The following is a 23,213-nucleotide window of genomic DNA, read 5'->3' as shown; positions in this document are numbered from 1 at the left end:
ATATTTAAACTCATTCGAAATATAAAAAATATTCACGATTTTAGTAAATGTTTGTAAATTGTAAAAAAAAATCTCAATTTTAAAATTGTTCCCATATTTGTAAAATTGTTCACGAAAGATCTAATGTATGTAGTTAAACATTAATGCTTCTAAGTCTATGTGACAATATACGTGTAGTTAAACAACTGCCTCCTGATCCCATCTCGACCTCCAGGCTCCAGCGCGCCGCCAACCTCTGCCACACCGCCGCCCGCCGCCTGGCTCCGCCTCGCCATTGGGCCGCCGGAACTCACCCCGTCGTAGCGTCGCCGGAACCTGCCCAGTCATCGCGTCGCCGAAGCCCGCCCCTTCGGACTCCGCCCCGCCGTTGCGCAGCCCGAACTCGCCCCGTTGTCGCGCCACCAGAACTCCCCGCCGGAGCTCGAAGCCACGGACCACGGTGGCGCATATCTCGATTGCCCGCCGCCACCCGATCCCTTCATCCTCTGCACGCAGGAAGACGTCACGCCGCCGCAGCCCCTCCTCACCTCGCTGCTAGATCGGTATTGAGATCTACAGGCCATAGGTGAGCCCCGATGGAGCTGCCAGGCCATTACCTTAGGCGGACGATTGCATTTCTGTAGTTTCTGTTGATGCCATCTAACATATTAAACTATAACCTCTGATTACTTCAACTCAACAGGCTGATGGGTTACTACATACTACCTGTGGGACACCGAACTATGTTGCTCCTGAGGTAACTGGTCCTTATACATTTGCAGTGATTCTGTTTTAACCAGGAATGAACATGCTTATATTTTAATGCTACCCAATATCCAGGTTATTGAAGATAAGGGCTATGATGGTGCGTTTGCAGACCTTTGGTCTTGTGGGGTAATTCTTTTTGTGATGCTTGCTGGATACCTGCCTTTTGAGGATGACAACGTCTCAGCCCTTTATAAAAAGGTAATATAGAAGGAATAAGTAAATACATAAGTGCCGATATTACTGGATGTATATTTGCATTTACCCTCTTTCGCTTGACAGATCTTTGGAGCTCATTTTACTTGTCCCTCTTGGTTTTCTGATGGAGCTAAAAGACTGATTCCCAGGATTCTGGATCCTAATCCATCAACTGTAAGATTTTTTACTTAACATTCCATTTCTGAAATTTGAGATTAGTCCGCCAAAAGGTCAGCAAAACCGCTCCCAAGTGGTGGTTCTGCACTTTTTTGGTCTATGACTACATTACTTATGGAGTTGTTTCTTACTCGGTTCCTCATTGTCGTTGACCAGCGTATAACTATCCCTCAACTATTAAAAGATCCATGGTTCAAAAAAGGGTACAAGAAGGGAGTCGGCGAGGCGGCCGTAGTGGATGTCGTCGAGGAGGTCGTAGGCGTCGTGGGTAACTTACACAGAAGGTCAGAAACCAATTCAAATGGTTTCAGTACAGCTGTACAACCAGCTGCTAGAAAAGGAAATTACCTTCTATATAGCTATCAGGTTCAGGAAAGGATATTTCAGTGTGAAATTGTGTGATACATGCATAGTATTTTCACTCTGTTCAAATGGCATCCGGAGGAATTCCTGGTGATTTAAATTTAACTGTTAGACCGAAGATGAATGAGATGTTGATGTTCCTAGTCATATAAGAAATTTGCATTTCTCTCTGTAGTTAACCTTTTTTTAGACGCTCGGTGTAATAACCTTGGCTTCAGACTTGCTATGATACTCCATTTGAGATGCATTGCATGTCGATGCGGATAATCTTATTAGCACGCAATAAGATGCTCGCTTTAGGTTCATAAATTTCAAAATATGATGCTCGCTATGATTTGGTTTCCGGGTGAAATTTCATGCATGTGGGAAGGATAGACAAGGCAGGAAACTGAGAAAGAGGGTGAGAGCCCACATAGGGACGTCATGTTTGATGCACATGTTGATGAAGTGGAACAATTTGTTATTCTATAGTATCCCATGTGTATTGGACATCATGAAACAATAAGTATCATGTTGCTACACACGGTTAAAATTTCATAGTAGCTCTAATGATTCAGGTTTGTCTCAAAGTGCTAGCTCATGGTAAACCTCTTCAGAAACAACTCGTAAAAGTTGAAAACCGCATCCATTTATATTATGTTCTGGATAATATAACAAATTGTCTATCTCTTTTAGGGTGATTTGCTAACTTATTTGGCATATCATTTCTAACGACATTAATTGTCCTGTTTGACAAATCTCAAACTGCCAGATATACATGTACGTCTTGATTAGGCTGCCTAATCAAGAGAGCAAACTTTTGTAATATACTTGCAGTTCTCTCAAGTATGAGCTAATCAGAACTATATGTCCTTGGGGAAGTTTTATCTATCTATTTCGGTGTCTGCATATATGACAGGTCTAGACTGTACGGAGGGGGTGATTGATGTTGTCGTGGATGTTAAGTTGTGCTTAACAAATGTTATTCTGCTTGGGAACAAAGAACTGGCCTGTCAAGACTTGCTTCTAATGGTTACACCTTAGATCATGACAAGGTAAAGTGTCAACCGGCTACAACAGAAAATTGCTGGAAGACTCTTTCTTCTCTATGTTACAGATAATCATTCTGTATATGAAGCTGTAGTCTGCCTTGGACATCCAACCGTAAAGAAGATTGGGATAATTTTCAAAATATACAATGATATAGCAGGTGTGTAGGATTAGAAATAGACTGTGAATTGGTGCTACAACATTGTCCCTTGAATATTTTGACTCCCTTCCTAAGGTAAGGCCACGAATGCATGCATTCTTTCTCTGTTTCCTCTTATCCATTTTTTATTAAAAATCAATAGAAGAAACAACATCGTCAAAGATTTGGTATAAAAACATCAGGTCATCAAACCCCATTTGAGTATAATTTTCTTGGCTAAAGATTAAGATGATGCGGAGATGCGTGCACCCTGCAAAAAAACATTCATTGCGTCCTTCATGTTAGTGGAGGAAAAACAATATTTGTGTTCTCTCAAAGATATGATAAGTAGAGCAAGGGTGTGATGATCATATAGATAAAGGAAGGATGACGAAGATTTATATAATGAAGTGGAGCTGAGTTAAAAACAAACCCATGTGTAGATGAACAAAATAAGATGGAAAATTATGCCTTAGTACGTGCGGTAATTGGAAGCTTTAGTTGACATGAGCATCATTTTTTCATGAAAGGGATGCGAGGGTTTGTTTCTCCCGTTGCAACGCACGGACATTTTTCCTAGTATAGATAAAAGTAATTAATGTTTGCCTCAACTGCTTTATACCATTCCTCTCGGTTCTGAAGTAGCATTTGTCTCATAGCCGTAGTTGGAAACCAAATCTAAAGTTCCATCTTTTCTTGGAAAATAAAATTGTGGCAGTATCGTATTGTCTTACACAATACATACTTCTGCTTTTTTACACGACGGAGGTCAACGTTATTAATGGTCATGGCTACCAGCGTGATGCCTTCTTTGACGTCTCCATTGTTACGAACTCTGAAAGGCTATTTCTTTCATTGTGATGCACGGACATGTTTACTAGTTCTATACTTCTATACTCAACCGGACTAAGGCCCTGTTTAGAACCACAATAGATTATGATAATCTGGATTATAAAGATAGATTATATAATCTGATTTATAAAAATAATATAAGTGGACATGTTTGAAGGCCAGATTATATAAACTATAATTCAGGTTTTACATTTCATAATGACTTGTTCGCCCTCTGTTTTTAAAAAAAGAAGAGGGTGGCGGTGGTAGGAATGTAATTAACTTAAATTTTACAAGGATAATGGATCATTAGCAATCCATAATCTGATTTTAGCTGGGTTAGGATAGATTATAAATTTTTAATAATCTGTTCATTTAATTTTTATAATCTATACCGTAATCTGTCCTGTTTGAAGACAAAATAAATTATAAAAACTGAATTATATAATGTGAGTGGTTTCAAACAAGGCCTAAGAGAGACGGGCAACCAAACTCAGTGCCGAACTTGAACCGGACACAAAACCTATTTTTACTCAGCCAGGCTGAGCTGGGCCACAGATGCAGAGGCCCATAAATGATCGTAGTCAACCCGTGACTTATCGGTCGGAAAGGAGGCCCGTTGCACCACGAGTCTAGGCCGAGATAATAGCACTATTCGTGTTCTGCGGTGCGCCAGTCTAGGCTCTAGGGTTATACCCAGCCGCCGTCAAGCCGGCACGGACGGAACGCCGCCGCCCTCGAAGACCGACAAGGTGAGGCCCACGCTTCGTCGCTTGGCTGCTGCCCTCTTTCTCTCCTCGCGTACGTCGTAGGCTGGGTCTGATGTGCCGGATTGATTGCCTTGATTTTCAGGGGCTCGTTAACCTCCCGAACTCTATCCAAGGCAGCTGATTTTCAAGATCCGCTGTTGTTCTGCGGGTGGAAGAGCGTCCCTTTTACAGGGATTTGGCAAGACGGCGGTTGATTTTGAAGGCCGTGAGATGATCCTTTTTACAGGCTGCAATCCCCTCCTCCACCAGCAATAACAACGTGTGGATGTGGATTTACCACGCGGTCGCACATACTCGTAAATAAATTATATAGTCCGTCTTCTTCCAGCTTAAATCATTGTGTCAACGCGGTCGTCGGGCTGTTGTGTGTACGATCCGGTTTCATCTCAGAGAGAGAGAGAGAGAGAAGTCGGGAATTCTCGACTTTTGCCTCCTCCTCGTTGTCAGAATATTAATACAGACGAGCGCTCCGGAAATAAAAGACAATCGCTTTGGAAGGCATACTGGACTCAGAGGAGGTTATTATTCGGTTTCATCTAATAAGACAAGTCCAAGATTCTCTACTTAGATTCTGGTCGGTTTAGAGCATCGTAGTTCTCTCATCCTCTCTGAATAAATAGAGACCAGAGCTCCCGGAATAAACGATGAGCGCGTTGTTCAGGGCTCCCTGGACTCGGAGGTTATTATCCATGGAGTCTGATAGTCCGCACCGCCACGTAAGTTCTTCTTTGCTAGCTGTTCTGCCGACTGTTCATCTGTCCTATATTCTGAAGTTCCAAACAAACGATCTTACACATCACAAAAATGCACTGTTCTTGCTAGAGATGATGCAACGATTACTTATGCTTAGTTAGAGCCTTTTATTCTTAGCATGTTGACCTGACTGTATCCATGGATGATATATATTCTTGTTGCAGAAAGGTGAGGAAGATAGGCTCAGCGCGTTGAGTGATGACATTTTAATCTCTATCCTGGGGAGAGTCGACCTTGCCATGGCAGCAAGGACTAGTGTGTTGTCAACGCGGTGGAGAAACTTGCCGTGGCTACTTCCTGATCTCAAACTTCATGTCATGGACTTCTTTATTGCCCCATGCACAGGGGCTGCACACATTGATCAAGCAATGGCGTCTCTGGCAAGAGCCACTAGCAGCTTCTTGGCTCAGCCCTGCAGGGAACACACCATCACAACGCTACGCCTCAAGATTTATCTCATCGGAAACTACTCGCGTGACATTGGCGTGCTAGTTAGCAATGCCATTGACAGCGAGATGCTAAAAGATTTGGAACTCACCATTTTAACTGAGAAGAAGCCCGAGGACTCCGGAAACGAGGTTATGGTAGGGCAAGCTCGGGATGTCGATGGATTTTTTAGTGAGTACCCTAGTGTTCTTCGCTGTCTCACAAGGCTCCATCTAAATAATGTCAGCTTCACTGAACGCGACATGAATCACTTACTGTTTGATTACTGCAAGCAACTGCTGCACCTTCGTCTGGACCACTGTGACACCGGGGATTTATCTGTATGGAAGATCAATGCGCCACATTCGAAGCTCAGAGTTCTAGAAGTCTACCTATCGTTGAAAAGAGCTGAGGTGCTCTGCCTTCCAAAACTAGAGTGGATCCGTTGGCAGGCTTGGTTGTTTTCCGAGGCCCCCTTGTGTTTTGGTTCTGTTCCATCACTCAAGGAATTGTCCCTTGTCCGTGATGCAACTATCATTCACCAAGACTTTAGTTTAAGCCAGGTTCTAGATGGTGCCACAAACATACATACTCTAACCTTAGACTTTCGAGGAGAAAAGGTAATTTTAGAAGATAGCTGTTATATTGTGGTTTTGTGCTATTTCATTTGTAAGAACTTTATGTTGGAACAACACTGGGATTGTTCTAGTTTTGCTGGCTCATTCCTTGGCCAAGTTATTTGCTTTTGTTTATAATTATAATAATTTCTATGAACCATAACTTTATTTATTTATAATTGATCAAGTTCTAGTTTGCAAATGGTTAACCTGGTCAACACATACCTTGCCTCTATATACATACAAATATACAATTGTTAGATTCTTTTTTTGTGTGCATCAGATCTGGATGCAACCAGAAGGAAAACAACTCTGCATTGCATTCAACAAGCTAAGAAAGCTGTCTATTCATGGTATCTTTATCAAATTTGACCTGTTATGGACATTAAATCTCATCGAGGCTGCTCCATCTCTCGAGGCATTTGATGTTGAGGTACTTCTACTCGTTACTTTCAACTTTTATTAGTTGGAATGTATATAAGTCTATCTGACCCAAAACACCATCGGTGTCTCTTTGGCTTTGATCGGAATCCTACCATAACCCCTTATAATTTAGGTATTGGTGGATGAATGCAGATGTTTGAACATCCATGCCTGGAGGGTGATGAAGAAAGAAAAAGACGGTTTGGTGCTCGGAGATTGGAACCTTCATGGAAGTTGCTTGGATTCACAAGCTGTCACAAGTGGCAATTGAAAGAGTTCCAGTTCGGTGGTTTTAGGCCCCTACTGGAGCATCACTTTCTATTTGTAAGTACCGTGATGAGTCGAGCTCCAGACTTGAAGACGGTTCTTCTGACAGACGGTAAATATCCATGCAAGGGTTGTGACACAAGGATCCCAATACCTCCTCCGATAGGGGGCTTCTTCCCAACATACAGGGATGGGCAAGAAGCAATAGCCAAGCAACTTAGAGAGAGGGTCCGGTCCTCGGCACAGATAATTTTCCGTAGTGGTTCGACTTACCCCTTGCGGGCAACCCGGTCATGTATTTATTAGCTAGGAGCGTGCGAGAGATCTACCGTGCACGGAACCTCCCGTGCCTGCATCGACCGATCGCTAATGCATCATGATCCGAGCACTGCCTGCATCGACCGATCGCTAATGCATCATGATCCGAGCACCGCTGAATCTTTTTTGCTTTGTTTACTCAATACTACACTGTAAAATGTCAACACGGCACAATACAAAGAGATGGTGTGTAAAACCCCCCTCTTTTTTGCCATGCAGAGGTTGTCCTTGCATGAGTACTTGTGTCAGCCTTTTAAAATAAAGGTGGGAGAGAGTGCAGAGAGGACAAAATTTATGTTTTAACCCTTTGTGCTAACAAAATTCTGAATTAACCTGGTTTGTAAAATTATTTTAAATCTTAACTTTTTTTGATAACGCCAACATATCTAACGATTTGGGTTACATGTGAAATGCCATGGTTCATGGTGTTTGGACCCTGGCCCACACGAGCTTAGATGGCGCTGACATGGCGAAGCGGAAACGCAAAGTTTCTTGGCGATTTGGGGAAATGCGATGCATCTTGGCGTTTGGTCCTTGGACATCCAGATTTTCTGATTGCTGAGTTGCAACCATCGCTGCATGTTGTATGCCTCTTGTATCAGCAAAATTGACAAAAATGACCCCTGAGGCGAAAGAACTTACGGATTGACCCCGCGGGGAAATAATTCACCGGCCTGACCCTTTTGTGTGGCGTCCGACACCTAGGCGCCACACTGTACTGTGTGACGCCTAGGTGTTCGGCGCCACACCCCCGACCACGTGGCAGGGAGGGGGCCACCCCCTAGGCAGTGTGATGCCTAAGTCTCAGGCGTCACACATTGTAATGTGTGGCGCCTAACGCTTAGGCGTCACACATGGACTTATACAGCCACGGCCCAGCCCCCCTCCCCACCCCCTCCCCCAGTCTATTTCACATGTGTGGCGCCTAAGCCTAAGGCGCCAGTGTGGCGCCTAAGCCTTAGGCGCCACACATGTGAAAACCTGCTGGAATCTGAATTTAGACATCAAAACAGCATTTTTGACAGCAATAAAGCAATTTAGACAGCAATAAAGCAATTTTGACAGCAATCATATATGTGAAAGCCAAAGAATCATCAAGTGCAACAATTATTGACATCATCATCATAGCCAACAACTAAATGGTTCACAACAAGTGCAACAACAACTAAATGGTTCACAACTCGAAATAGTTCACAACGAAAGTAAATAGTTCAGCTCGACAAGTGCAACACCAACTCCAAATCACTTGGGCCTCGTCCCCTCTTGGATGCTAGCTTCTTCCTTCTCGCAACCACAAATTGCTCCGGGTCATCCGACTCATCGTTATCGTCATCCTCAACCTCATCGTCCATGCTTCTCATCCTTGACAAACGAGAGCCCCCGGCCACCAGATTCTTTCCTTTCGCATAATCATCCGGTGAGTAGCGCTTAAATTCCTTCCTGGGCTTCAACATGTAAGCGGAACGTTGGAAAGCCTTCAACGTCATGTCGTCCGCAGCCTAATCTCTACTATTAAAGCAGGATCAAACGTCGTGATGGTTCAACCTAGCGATGGTTCGACCTCTCCCAGCGATCCCACCTCCTTGTACGACCCTGCACATAAAAAAAGAACGCACCCACGAACGCACGATCCCCTCCTGCGATGCTCCCAATCGAGCCTTCTGGATCTCCGCCCCCTCTCTCTCTGTCTCCACCTCGCTCGATCCGCCAGCGCAACCGACGCCGCCGCGATCGATCCCCGGGATCCATGTCCATGGCCGCCGTCACCAAGAAGAAGAAGGTCATCATCGACACCGACCCAGGGATCGGTCCGTATCCACCCGTCCCACGCTCTCACGATCCCCTCCTCTCTCGCGCGTTGACCGCGGCGTCATATCGCCGTCGCCGGCCTCCGTGGTCTCCCCCAACCCCGCAGTCGACGGCGACCCGGATGCTTGCGCGCAGCGCCGTCCCCGGCCACCTCCTCCGCTCCACCGCCGCCACCGCCAACCCCGCAGTCGCGACGGCGGCGCTGCTGCAACATCGTCGCCGACCCGGATGCTTGCGCGCAGAAGAGGACCCGGCGGACCTGAACTCCTCTTCGCGAAGCCCCCTTAGGAGTGCAGCGACGCAGGCCTCGTGACCTTGGCATGCGCGTGGCGGCGGTGCCTTCGGCACACAACGGCGACGGCCGGTCGAGCGTGTTTGGGCGCCAAGGCGGCCACGGGCGCCGTCGACTTAGTCAAGGCGAGGAAGGGAAACGGCAACGACGACGGCCGGTCGAGCGTGTTTGGGCGCCAAGGCGGCCACAGGCGCCGTTGACTTAGTCAAGGCGAGGAAGGGAAACGGCAACGACGACGGCCGGTCGAGCGTGTTTGGGCGCCAAGGCGGCCACAGGCGCCGTCGACTTAGTCAAGGCGAGGAAGGGAAACGGCAACGACGACGGCCGGTCGAGCGTGTTTGGGCGCCAAGGCGGCCACGGGCGCCGTCGACTTAGTCAAGGCGAGGAAGGGAAACGGCAACGACGACGGCGGTTGCATCACGATTCCACCTGTAGTTGCAACCAGCCACCTCCGGCTTCATTGCAAGGCAAGCTTCCTCCAAATCTTTTCTATTGATTTGTTCTTGATACCTTGATGTACTTGTACTTTGAGATATGAATTATACGATGCCTGATTACTTGGTTATGCTTGGGCTGGATGAATATGTGATTGTGTGTATCTGATATATCATAAATACGATAGGTTGACGCCAAGTATATGTCATATTGATGCTTGCGCTGGATGAAATTGATGTATGTATGTATAAGTATGCATAATATATACATGTAATGCTTAATTGTATGATTGATTTTTGATTTATTCATGATTGAAGCAAAACCGCTAAATAGTGGCATAGCCCGCAGCAAAGCTATAGCTTCAAATAGCTGATGGCTGAGCCGCCGCTAAACGGCATAGCCTGCTTTTTAAAACAAACACGCGTGCCTTATTGTACCTTTGATTTTTTCCAGCAAAGCATCAAGGTGGATTTTTATCTGACTAGAGTTCAAATGGCTCCTCCTCCTGCAGGACACTGGACAAGACAATAGGAAACTTGGAGACGGAGCTTCCGGCTGCAAGGACACTGCAGGAGTCATTCCTCAACGGCTCTCCGGTTTCACAGGAGTATAAGGCCTTCGAGTCGTTTGGAAGGCACAAGTACCTCATGATCATCAGCATCAACACGGCTTTCAGCAGCTGTAAGAGGAGGGATTCCATCCGCAATATGTTGGTATACTGTTGTGCTGTACTTTGGTATCTTTGTGTTAAATTTGTTGATCCTGTCCAATTTTTTTCTCTTATGGCATCCATATTTGTGTAACATTCTGGAAAAAGAAAGCAAAGTCCACCCATTTATCCAGAAAGGGATCACTCATTTTGATATTCCCATGCAGAGGTGCTAGGCTCCGGTGTTGAAGCCGTTGCTGACTTGAAGAAGCTCTTCTCATTTGCTGAGCAATATGGTTATGCTGATTGGATCTGTTTCGATGCATCTGTTGTTCGTGGCCTTGCATACTACACGGGGATTGTTTTTGAGGTCCTGAAAAAGTGGCATTCCATCTTTTTTTTGGCCACCAACTCTTGTTTCATACTGAACTCTCTTGATCCATGTTTTCAGGCTTTTGATAGGGAAGGGGAACTGAGAGCGATTTGTGGTGGGGGGAGGTATGACAGGCTACTGTCAACATTTGGAACTGAAGATGTACCAGCCTGTGGCTTTGGATTTGGAGATGCTGTTATAGTGGAAGTATGATACAATACTAATTTTCTCCCCTTTCTCTGGTTCCTTTTCTCATGCCGAGCGAAGAAAGCTGCTTGGTCAAAGATTAAAGTTCCTATAAAATTGATATTCTGGTAAAGATATGAGAAAGTCCTGCTAATATGAAGTAAAAATAAAGTAACAATAGGAAATTCAGAGAAGGTTGGCTAAGATTTTATCAAGTTGAGTAGTGCTAATAACGTGAATTCATGTGGAAAAGATTGTCATTGTTTACATGTCATTATGAATTTTTTGAGATGCAGTTTAAGTGGCAGTAATACAAACTCTATAATTTACACATTTTCTGACAGCTGCTAAAAGAAAAGGGTCTTTTGCCTGACCTGTCACGTCAAATAGATGACATTGTGTTCCCATTGGACGAGGAGCTTGAAGGGCCAGCATCTAGCGTTGCATCCTCTCTGCGGAAGAAGGGCAGATCTGCAGACCTTGTAGAAGACAAGCGTCTGAAATGGTATTGCCTTCCATTAATTTCTATTTTTCCCATTGTGTTGAATAATTATGTGGGTGGGTGTATCTGTAATTAATGTTTACTATGCTGCAGGGTGTTCAAACATGCGGAGAGGATAAACGCTAGCAGGCTGATCTTGGTTGGGAAATCCGAGTGGGAGCGAGGCATGGTTCGTGTGAAGATACTATCAACCAGAGAAGAGTTTGAGGTCAAGGCGGGCGAATTGCAGTAGCTGTTAGCTGATCTGATCGATTTGAAGGTTTCACTTTTCCCCCTTCTTCTTTCTGATCATCTTCAACGCTGTAAATTTTGCCGTTCACGTCGTGTATACAAAACAAATGTATGGCTTTGAATGCTATTGCTATCTTCTTTCGGATCATTCGTCTTGCAACAAACAAAGAAAATTTAGGTTTTGCCATTCACCAACATGTGTATAAAATGCCTTTGCTGCCTGAGAATAGAATGCTCATCTGCTTCAAACTAATGCTATTCTGATGTGATTATTTTTGGTTCTGTACATGATGCAAAATGGATGAATGAATACAATAAATGGATGAATGAGCGCAAACGGAGGGAGTACGTGCAAAGTACTACTGCCGTACCAGAGAATTGAATCTTGTCTTGCGTGCAGTAAGCATAGTGCTAGCTGTTTCTTTTTTATTATCCTCATGAACTTGGATGGACGTAGCAACAACGTACAGGAGTGCAACAATGACAATAGTAGTTGTGCATGTATGTTGCAGAAATGGAGTTGTAAAGCAGCAGCTTTTGGAGTGAGGCGTTTTGGCTCTGGGCCTCCATGGAGGCCCTTCTAAAAAAAATCAAAATTCAAATTTAAATTTTAAAAAATCTGAAAAAATGTACAAATAAACAAAAATGTTACGCGTATGCGTGTAAAATTTAAGAATGTCGGCGGCTGAGCCATATCACCGGAGCGACGAGCCCCATGTATCAGGATAAGAATGGACCGGGTCGGCCGTATTAGGATGAGAATGGACGACCCAAAAATTCAAGGCCAATGGGCCATGTGAGACGGCCTCAAACAAGATTTGGGTTAACAGAACCGGCGTCGGGTGACCCGCTGGGTCAGCCAGATCGATCCATCATAGAGTATTATATTTACCTAATAATAAAGCGGCTATCGCTTCTGTCGGAATTTCCGTTGAGGCATTTTTACAAAAAAAGTCCTTGTCGTTTGGCTGAATAAACCCGCAGTCCACTGTTTATAGTTGAAAAACGTTTCATTTTTACAAAATCCCCCCTCCCCGCGGTCAGCGTCTTCCTATCCTATCCAGAGACCACGCACGCCCACCGCCGGCATCTCAGCTCGGGCACGAGGAGGCGGGGTCGAGGAAGGGGCGCGCGGGCGCGAGGAGACGGGGGCGAGGATGTGCAGGAGGAGCCGAGGAGGCGAGGAAGCTCCCAGCCGTCGTCGGCTTCGGGGAGGAGGCGACCAGCCGGCCGTCGGCTTCGGCGAGGAGGCGAGGGAGCTCGGGGAGCTCGGCTCAGCCTTGTCGCCGGTGACGTGAGGCCGAGGGGGCGGGGTCAAGTATGCGTAGGAGGACGCCGGCTGCCTGCTTCCAGCGAGGACGCAAGGGAGCTCAGCCCTGTCACCGGTGACGCGAGGCCGAGGAGGTCACCCATCCGTGCAAGCACCGCAATCGCCCTGTCGTGCTCCTCATCCCCCAATCCGGCGGGGTCCTTGGAGCGGCACCACGACAGGAACCGCAACAGCCTCCTGCCCGAATCACTCCTCTCACTACACAAGTCGACCACCCTCCTCACCAGGGCGGCCGATATGGCCAGGTTTAGGCGATCCAGCCTACTTCCCACCTCGTCCAGGCTCCCGGAGCCATACCACACGACATTGCGCACCGCCGCCCTCGGACTCCCCCCCCCCCCCGACACGCGCCGGAGCACAGAGCGCGTCGGATTCGGGCCCGTCTGACCTATGAAGGTCCTCCTACGCCTTGCCTGTCAGTGTTGCCTGCGCTCCCGTGTTTGTTTTGGACTCTGTTTCTGACCGTGACTCTGTTTCTGACCGTACAATGCTCCGGCCCTCTTGATTTCGTTTTGCCAAACCGAGGTGATGACACCGATAACTTACTTTCTCAGCAGACATAAAGCAAACCTTTGTTTTTTTATTACTTGCCACAAATCAAATTAGTATAGTCTAGCACTACTCTGAGCACTTGGTTCACGCTAGCTCCTACCTCTGTTATTTCTCCGTATATAATTATGTTGGCTGCTCGTGGGATATTCGGACTGAAATGTCCCATAAATATATTTCATTTGTCCACAGGCGCCCACGTGCAAGTTTATGCAGCCTAAATTAATTGGCGTGGTATTAAATCATGGTTATTGGGTTAAGAGCGTGTTTTCTTTTTCTCCCGTTGCAACGCACGGGCTCGTTTGCTAGTACATATGAAGGTTGAAAGTTCAAATTTGAAGGTTCAAAGCTGAAGGTTGAAAGTGCAAATTGTATGGCTATGTCATACCTGAGGAGTGTCAACATCATCATCTACAGTATTTCTTTGGGTATTAGCCGCCGAGGTAATGTCACCATCATCCATGCGAGCGCCCGAAGAAGCTGAATCGTCAAGAGTATTTCTTTCGGATGAACCGGATCTCGAAGGTGAAACATATTCAGGGTCACGGCAACCTAAAATGTTGGATAGGCGCTGTAACTTCTTGCCATGTTCCTGTTAGATTCAAATATAAATGACATATATTAGGTAACCTATAATGTTGCATTCGTGGGCAAAATAATAATAATGACACAACACCTTTATAAATAGACGAAGTGCAGATTCTCCCTTTTGTCCTCCAGGTGTGTTATCTAGAATATCTTCGGACTCATCAGCTTGTTTCTTGACCTCTTTGCGCTATGACCACAAGACAATGACAACAAATAAGTGCAAGTGAATAGGTCCACTAGAATTCATAATTTTCATAGGGGAGCACACTTACCACAAAGTTCAGGACAGGGGCGAAGGAAGTTTGGTACCCTTCGCGAATCAACTTGCTGTAACCGCCTTGGGCAAGTGCATCGTACTCAGTGGGTTCTTCCAATATGTCCTCCTCGTAAGGCGGCGGACAAATCTCGACACGAGTACTCTTCTGAAACCATCTTAGGTAGTTGTTGAACGCAAGAGGACAATGCTGGCGGTACTGGGTTCGTTGTATGCTCGAAGTTGCCTGCACACTTTACTCGAACATAACGACATAGCTCTTATGATGCTTCTGCCAATCCTTGATTTTCCGCTGCCTCCTCCTATCCAACCTGCTTTGAACAAAACACATCAGTAGCTCGCTCAACACTAAGAACAAAACTAATCACTACTTATTTTTTGTTACCTGTGAAGCTGTGTGTCCGTGTCCACCCACTCCGGCGGGTGTGGCTGAAAGTAACCAAATTGACGCATCACACGATGCGGGAGATGAAACTCAACCGCCCAATTGCATATTAGGGGACAACGCATTAGCCAAAGATGTCTTTCCTGCACGCATAGTGGATTCAGCTCGAACGTGTGTGCATCACCAAAGTTTGTCCTGACACCATATGGCTCCCATTCAACCTACAACACAAGATGAATACCACAATTCATTTTACTCACAACATAGAAGCTGGAAGTCAACTCTGAAACCATCTTACCTGCTCGGGGGTAAGCGAATCCATCTCGTTGGTGTATTGCTTGTACAATAGGTTCACTTCGCTTGCCACCTCCGATACCAAGTCCCACTTGTAAGCCCATGTAGGTTGCCGTACAGGGTTGTCGTGGTCATCCCAGGTATTCCACTGTGAGCTTTTAGGGCGTCCAACAGGTAGGCGTTCCCAGCTCCATACTGAAAGTAGGAGCATACAACCACCAACTCCACCGTCCTTTGTCGTCCTGCGACAAGCATCGTCCAACTACAAGTAACAACAAACATGCATCAGTTTAGCAGAAGAAGATAACAGAGAGTACTTAATACTAACAATTTATTACCTGTCGATACAAGTAAGCCAGTGCGGCCGAGCCCCAGCTGAACTTGTTGTCGAAAACAGTCAACGCCTTCAGCCACATCCATGGAGCATTCTTGCCTGTGCCGTCCGCAAAGATAGTCCTAGAGATGACGTACCACATGTAGACGCAAGCATACCTGTGGATCACCTCGTCATCTGCGTCCTCAGGACAATGAGCAAAGTTGGCGGCAATCCAAGTGAAAGTGGCGTCGGCAGGGACTCTATCTTTCTTCCCTCCATCTTCTACCTCCGGCTCCTGCGGCGACATACCAATAAGAGCCTCCATTTGTTGCCGCCATCCCTCAGAATCAGTGCTCATACATAGTGGCTTCCCCTCGATCGGAAGAGCGGTGATCATGGAAACATCTTGAAGAGTAACCGTCATCTCTCCGGTCCGGAGGTGAAAACTATGTGTCTCCGGCCTCCAACGATCAATGAGTGTTGTGACTGCCGCAGCGTTCAGATTGGGAGTTGACCGACTCACAAGCAGCACGAATGGAAGGAGTCCCGTCATCTCGATGTACGGGGTGTACCGCTCATCGTAATGCATTACAGAGGATGCCCCATGAGACCGGATCTTCAAGGGCGTAAGCTCGTGCAAACATATAGGAGAAGAAGATATCAAGTGCTTATTACATTTTCAAAAAAATACTCATCTACTAATCATTTTCTACTTACCATCTTCTTCTCCGACATGAAATAGGCCTGGTGTTCAACGTCATAAACATTATTCAGAAGCCACACCATCCTACAAATCATAAAAAATTACTCATATACTCATATTCAAATAAGACTCATATACTCATATAAACTACTACTAATACTAACTACTACTACTAACTACTACTACTACTAACTATTCATATACTCAACCAAAACCAAAACCTAATGCAATTCTATACCTACTACTACTACTAACTACTACTACTACTAACTACTAACTAGTCATATACTCAACCAAATCCTAACTCATATACTAACTAGTCAAATCCTAACTCATATCCTAACTAGTCAAAACCTAATACAATTCCTATACCTACTACTACTACTAACTACTACTAATACTAAGTACTACTACTAACTACTACTACTACTAACTATTCATATACTCAACCAAAACCAAAACCTAATGCAATTCCTATACCTACTACTACTACTAACTACTACTACTACTAACTACTAACTACTCGTATACTCAACCAAATCCTAACTCATATCCTAACTAGTCAAATCCTAAGAACCTACTCAAATCAATCTACTAAAATCAATCTACTCAACCAAAACATAATAAAATTGGATAGAAGAATGGGAAAGGGAAGGGATGGGGGAGGGCATTACCTTGGGGGATCAATCCAAGGAAGAAATCCCCAGATCTGAAGGAGATGGGGGAGGGGATTAGGGAGGGGATGAGAGCCAACCGCCGCCGCAGTGGCAATTTCTGTTTGAATGAGGGAGGGGGTGGGGAGGGGGGCTGGGCCGTGGCTGTATAAGTCCATGTGTGGCGCCTAAGCGTTAGGCGCCACACATTACAATGTGTGACGCATGAGGCTTAGGCGTCACACTGCCTGGGGGGTGGCCCCCTCCCTGCCACGTGGTCGGGGTGTGGCGCCGAACACCTAGGCGTCACACAGTACAGTGTGGCGCCTAGTTGTCGGGCGCCACACAAAAGGATCAGGCCGGTGAATTATTTCCCCCGAGGGGTCAATCCGTGAGTTCTTTCGCCCCAGGGGTCATTTTTGTCAATTTTGCCTCTTGTATCATGCGAGACGTACGGTAGGTCATATGCGTGCATGGGTAAGCATGTCCTTGGGTGGTATAGCCACTTATGATAGTTTTCTACATTTAGAGCAACTCAAACCGATCGAACCAAACAAAAGGTGAATTTATCCGCTATTTGTCCGTTCGGGTCGGCCCGATGAACACCAACGTCCATTTCTGCATTTGAGTCGGCGCATGTGCTCAACGCTCGCTCGACCTATTTTGCCGACGATTGAAATAAAAACAAACATTAATTAAATATTAAAGCAGGCTACAAAGTTCGGGGAGAGTCCACGCGTCCCCATTACATTAATTAATCATTAAAAAAAAATCTAAACTACAAGGCTGCCCTAGGCGGCGGCGGCGTTGACGTTGGGGCCGGTGAGGTCAACCTGCGTCGACGCAGGGCCGCTCCAGGGAAACATCGTGTTCCAGAGCGCCGCTGCGTGCGCCTCCGTCGTCTGTCCCGTCGACATGGGTTGTGCTGGTGGCGGTGGCAGCGCAGCACGGGCGCGCTCCTCCTCCTTCATCTCCAGTCGTTCCTCCTCCGCCTCCCCACCGCACGTTCGGATTAAAAAGGCCGACCGCGGTTGCTGACGCGTGGGCCCGCGGAGGATGGCCGTCATTAATTAAGTTGAGTGTGGGTAGTTGGGCGGACACCAAGAGGGCGCGCGCGTCCGCTTTGCTGACGCATTTCATCCCAAATTTGGGCAAGAAATGGATCGACGCGGACGCGAAACGAACGCGTTTTGACAATGAATCCGCATGTTGTACCATCACTTTTGTCCATGCAAATCCAAACAGACGGCGACGAAAGAAATGGATCACCCGTTGGAGTTGCTCTTACGGACACGATTTGTGAGGATTTTGTGCATTTCACTCGGTGGAGAACCAAAGAGGAACGTTTTAGTGATTTTGGTTCTATGTACTCCGTACTCTCAAAGAAAACTACAATGGCAGGATACTGATGTTGTAATACAGTTGCATGCGAGAGTGTACAGATAATACTCAAGGCTCGGTTGCGAAATCTTAACATAAAGAGGATCATGAAAAAACTCGGGACATTATCACGGCGCATCGCTGATAGTTTTTGAATGTCGGCACGAAAGCTCCAAATTCATTGATTAAAGGAGTCAACTACAGCGCCGCACCCAGGTCCTTCGGTGCGGCGGCTATTATGGTGTTCATGCACAAATATTTACAAAAAGATTAATAAAGGGGACCGGGCTGCAGATATATATTGCTATAGGCTAATTTTTCCTTATTCATTGATATCATTAGAATCTTCTTTAATGTTTAAGCTTTAAAAAGTTTTATTTAAAGAACCGTTAAATCGATCGATGATCCGTTTTCACCGTTGGTTTTCTCGCGACGAGGTCTTCAAAACTAAATCCCATATCGACATGTTTTGAAAACTTTTTTCACGTCCGTACTTGCCACATTGTTTAACTCACTTGTCATATTATTAATCACTTAATTGTCTGAGAGAAATAACTTAATTACCATATTTCAATATTGTTTCGTACAAAGCTTGTTGGTGTTTTTAAATTCAGTTGCCACAGAAAATTGTGCTTGTCATTGTGACAAGTGTATTTTATAAGCAATGAAAAGCATTATGAGACAACATGGCCACTAGGTAGCATTAAAATGATAAGCACATAAAAAATACAACAACTATAGTGTTTATAACAACTCACAAGCTTATATGAGATTTGAGTAGAATTTAACTGACTGGCACAACAAAACACTATCACAACTACGTTTCAGAACAATCAAATGTCCTTTTATTTAAACACAACATAACAACCGAGGATAGAATTCAACAGACAAATACAACAAACACCGTGACAACTATTTTTTTACAATGACTGACAATTTGTATGAGACAGTATGATAACGAGGTAGGATTAAAATGACAAGCACAAAAAATATATGTGGCAACTGTGATTTTATAAGCACCTATAAGCTTTGTGAGACCACATGACAACTTAGTAGAATAAAAATGACAAGCACATCAAAACATTTTGCGGACTGCATTTATAAGTATCGACAAAATCTTTGCACAAAACGACATAAAAAAATATGGCAATTAAGTTATTTTTATTGGGCAAGTAAGTGGTTAATATTATAGCAAGTGAGTGGAACAATGTGGCAATTACGGAAGGAAATTTTTTTTGTCGAAACATGTCGACATGGGATCTAGTTTCGAAGATTTTGTCGCGACAAAGCCAACAGTGAAAACAGATCATCGATTGAATTAACGGTTTTGAAGATAAACCTTTTTAAATTTCAAGCATTTGAGAGAATCCTATAGCTGGTCATGTAGCTCTACAAGATCCTAGTAGTAGGCCTTGCATGCATGCATAGTGCACGTTTTGTACTCAACGAGGAGAAGCATCCAACAGAGAAAATTAGTTTCTTTCCGCAAAAAAAACAAAGAAAACTAGTCATATCCGTCTACCTGCATGTCACAATTTGTCCGCGAGTCAGGACACTCGGGTCTTGCACCACCGCCGCACGGGACGACGCCCGTGCACACGCCACTCGTTAGCTTTTCCCTTGATTAAAAGAAGGCATTATAAAAACATCTCCAAACGAGGAATGCATCACATAAAGGCAAATGCTAAAAAAAAACAAGAAAAATACGAAGTTTATTATGGAAAACTGGGCAAAAATCAAAGATATGTCTAGCTATATTAGACCTAAAACACCATGAAACATACAAGACGTCGGAAGATGAAAATCTACAACACATCCGGTTGGACACTCAAACGCTTTCACTGCTACGCAAGCACACACCGACAACCGACGCATTATACCGGTTAGCCACGAGCATATCCGCAAACCTCGAAAACACCAAAAAAGAACGATTGGTCCGAAAAAGCGAAAAACATATGTGCATCGCTGATAGTCCACGTGCCACACCATCCAACGACCTACTTACCCATACATGCATGCATGCATGCATGAATGCATATGACCTAGTGTACGTCTCATGTTCCTCACGTAAACATGATATAAAGCATACAACATGCATACATGCAGCGATAGTAGCCAGTCAGCAATCAACAAATCTGGATGGTCAAGGACCATGTTAAAGTAAAACGAAAATGAATGAAAGTGAATGGGCGATTAGTCATGTTTCTATTCATTCTCAAGTATATATACATCTGTAAGAGTTGCGAAGAAGAGGTGTCTGTTTGGATGCATCCCTCCAGAACATGTGTCTGTTGACAATAGAGAGAGAGGAGACACGACTGTTCGGGGTTGGACACATCTCTTGGATTAATCTACTAATTAATTTCTAACACTCCCCCTTGTACAACACCACTCCTTGAATGTTTCATCGTTGAAAACTTCTTGCATATAGATCTTCCATCTTGAGAAATCTTCCAGATAATCTTAAGAGTCTTTCCCAAAAACCTTGTGGGAAAATATGAGAAGAATAGAGTAGATATGTTGCTAAAACTCCTTCAAACCCAATGGAAAAAATAAGGAGAAAATGATGCAACATATGATGATCATTGTCTCTTGATAACTCATATGAGAAAACCTTTGAAGAAGGAGAAAACTCATTGATAAGTTTAGAGAACAATTAATATGTCTTGAGTACTTCCTTTAGAAAACCCGGTAGGGAAATAGAAAGTATGACATATGATCTTTGAGAAGATATTGCCTCACTAAAAACCATTATGAGAAACTTTGAGAGAAAACTCATAAGGGAAAAGAGTGCAATCGTACGTGCCATTGAAAACTGCTTTAAAACCTAGTGGGAAAAATACAAGGAGAAAATGATATGGCATATAAAGACACTTGTGTTTATATTGTCTCGTTAAAACCTTTATGAGAAACCATTAGGGGAAAACTCATCAAGGGAAAAATAGTACAATATATGCAATCTGATGATTGTTAATAGGTTATAGTTCAAATATTCTTGTAAAGGAGTTTATCTTGTATTTACTTATGCAAAAAAAACACAAAAAATGTGTTTTAAAATAATTCTCTCAATCAATTACAAATTTAGAACATAAATTCTCTACTTGAAAAAGTTCCTCTTATTCAACAACTTTCCAATGGTATAAAAATATTCTTATTCAAAAACACGTTTACAACAAATTGGCGTATGTTGTTTGAAAATAAAAGTTTAACCACATAAGAAAAAAATTGTGTCTTTTCAATAAGTTTCTAATAGTACATCATTTGTGCAACTCCAAGGAACGGATGACGGTTACGAACAATAATACGTGATCAAAGTTCAATTTGAAAATGTCGAGCAGTTCAACTACTACTAGGAATCAGAAAAACTATCTACATGAAAAAGTTTTGCATTTTTCGTAGCTTTTCAACAATATATTATTTGCCCCATTTCGACAAAATTTGTAAATATTACGACAAAAAAGCTTTAGCCATTTTTAAAATAGACTTAAAATCGTACATAATTGGAAACAATCTACATATAAAAGTTTCACATTTATTCAAGCTTTCAAACGTCATATCATTTGCTTCATTCTGACATATCATCAAAAAAATAACGCAGAAATACAAAATTGGTGGAACTTATGCCGTTTTGTAAATTACATTTAAACCGTTCAAAGTTGGAACAAAGCTTTTTATGAAAACATGCACGTTTTCATAAGCTTTTGAACACCATATCATTTGGATAAATTGGACTAGTCATTTTCAACTTAACCCAGAAATACTAACACAGCTATTCGGTTTTAGAAATTCTGACATTTTTTAAATTCCTCTTTAATCATAGGGAATTTGGAAAACTTTCAACATACGTAATGAGCGGATTTGCAGCAGCTATCCAATGTCATCTCATTTGCCTCATTCTGATAAATGGTTAAAAAATAAGCTCGAAAATACGATTCACGTTTTTTTATAAAGAAAAACGGTTTTCGAAACTGCTTTTAAACCGTGTAGATTTTGAAAACAATTCAACCTAGTCTGTTACCAATGTGTCTATAGCTTTTCAACAATATATCGCAAGCAGCCCCATTTGGACAATATTAGCGGAAGTTCAATCCTACCACTCGGTAAAGGTCAACTACCACACTGCATGAATTTCACATGAAAAATCTTTTAAACCATCGCGAGTATGAAAAAATGATCAACAAGGAAAAGTTGTGTATTTACAGCAGTTTTCCATCGGTATATCATTTTCTCAATTTCGGTGAGAGGATGGAGAGTTACTACCAAAAACACCACGTGAAAAACAGAGTGGAGTTCATGGAGACAAGCCGAGAAGTCCACGTTCTTCACGTGATGCATTTTCGAAGAATGTGTTTCACGCTATAGGCAGAACGCATGATCTCACTATTTTCAAGATTGCTTAAAAACGAGTAGGAATCATAGGAAACTATCAACATGAAAATGTTTTGCATTTTTCGTAGCTTCTCAATGGTATATTATTTGCCCCATTCCGATAAAGTTTGTAAAATTTGTAGCCAAAAAATCTGACATAAAACCGTAAGGAATTGGAAAAAACAATATACATATAAAAGTTTCACATTTGTTGAAGCTTTCCAACGCCATATCATTTGCACCATTCCGATAAACCATTGTGAAATTAACGCAAAAATATGAATTTGGTACAACTTGTGTCGTTTTCTCAATTACTTTTAAACCGTTAATAGTTAGAAGAAACTTTTTATATTAAAAGATGATCATTTTCATAATATTTCCATGGCCATATTATTTGTGTCGACCGGACTAGCCTTTTTTTCAAATTAACCCTGAAATATGAACCTGACTGTTCGGTTTCAGAAATTCCTATTTAACCGTAGGGAATTTGGAAAAAAATTTCAACGTATAAAATGAGCGGATTTGCACCAGCTGTCCAACGCCGTTTCATTTGACTCATTCTGAGAATTGGTTTAGAAATAGGCTAAAAAATACAATTCACTTTTTTTGTATGAACAAAAACGGTTTTTAAATCTGCTCTTAGACCATGAACATTTTGACAAAAATTCAACCCAGGATGTTACCGGGATGTACATAGATTTCTAACGGTATATCGCAAACCCATTTGGATACTTTTTAGCGGAAGTTCAACTTAGCACTCAGGGAAATTCAAGTGCTACTGCTGGGACGAGTCAGTCCGTGGTCAGAATAGTTATTCTCATCCCAGGATCAGAATAGTTTT

The 23,213-nt window shown here is 43.6% G+C and overlaps 2 protein-coding genes and 1 long non-coding RNA gene across 4 annotated transcripts; all 3 read left to right on the top strand.

Annotated features, from left to right (window-relative positions):
- Positions 1 to 582: 582 nt before the first annotated feature.
- On the top strand, positions 583 to 1,631 carry LOC123429462. Its single transcript, XR_006622678.1, has 4 exons — positions 583 to 736; positions 820 to 945; positions 1,027 to 1,116; positions 1,276 to 1,631. It is a non-coding gene; the product is annotated as an uncharacterized LOC123429462 (long non-coding RNA).
- Positions 1,632 to 4,105: 2,474 nt separating this feature from the next.
- Positions 4,106 to 7,358, top strand: LOC123429461. 2 transcript variants are annotated; one of them, XM_045113496.1, is made up of 5 exons: positions 4,106 to 4,233; positions 4,334 to 4,967; positions 5,169 to 6,050; positions 6,331 to 6,480; positions 6,604 to 7,358. In XM_045113496.1, the coding sequence occupies exons 2-5, from the start codon at positions 4,896 to 4,898 to the stop codon at positions 6,739 to 6,741; spliced, it is 1,242 nt and encodes a 413-aa protein (XP_044969431.1). In that variant the 5' UTR covers positions 4,106 to 4,233; positions 4,334 to 4,895; the 3' UTR covers positions 6,742 to 7,358. The 2 variants fall into 2 exon arrangements, with proteins under 2 accessions (XP_044969431.1, XP_044969430.1); XM_045113495.1 differs by having other exon boundaries at positions 4,107 to 4,233; positions 6,624 to 7,358.
- A 1,444-nt stretch (positions 7,359 to 8,802) lies between these two features.
- On the top strand, positions 8,803 to 11,759 carry LOC123425295 (histidine--tRNA ligase, chloroplastic/mitochondrial-like). Its single transcript, XM_045108977.1, has 6 exons — positions 8,803 to 9,173; positions 10,103 to 10,293; positions 10,468 to 10,610; positions 10,692 to 10,820; positions 11,144 to 11,304; positions 11,395 to 11,759. The coding sequence occupies exons 1-6, from the start codon at positions 8,803 to 8,805 to the stop codon at positions 11,531 to 11,533; spliced, it is 1,134 nt and encodes a 377-aa protein (XP_044964912.1). The 3' UTR covers positions 11,534 to 11,759.
- Positions 11,760 to 23,213: the final 11,454 nt, after the last annotated feature.

This window comes from Hordeum vulgare, chromosome 2H (genome assembly GCF_904849725.1).
Source record: "Hordeum vulgare subsp. vulgare chromosome 2H, MorexV3_pseudomolecules_assembly, whole genome shotgun sequence".
Lineage (NCBI taxonomy): Eukaryota > Viridiplantae > Streptophyta > Magnoliopsida > Poales > Poaceae > Hordeum > Hordeum vulgare.
The sequence above is the reverse complement of the archived record's forward strand: the minus strand, read 5'-3'. Positions and strand labels throughout refer to the sequence as shown.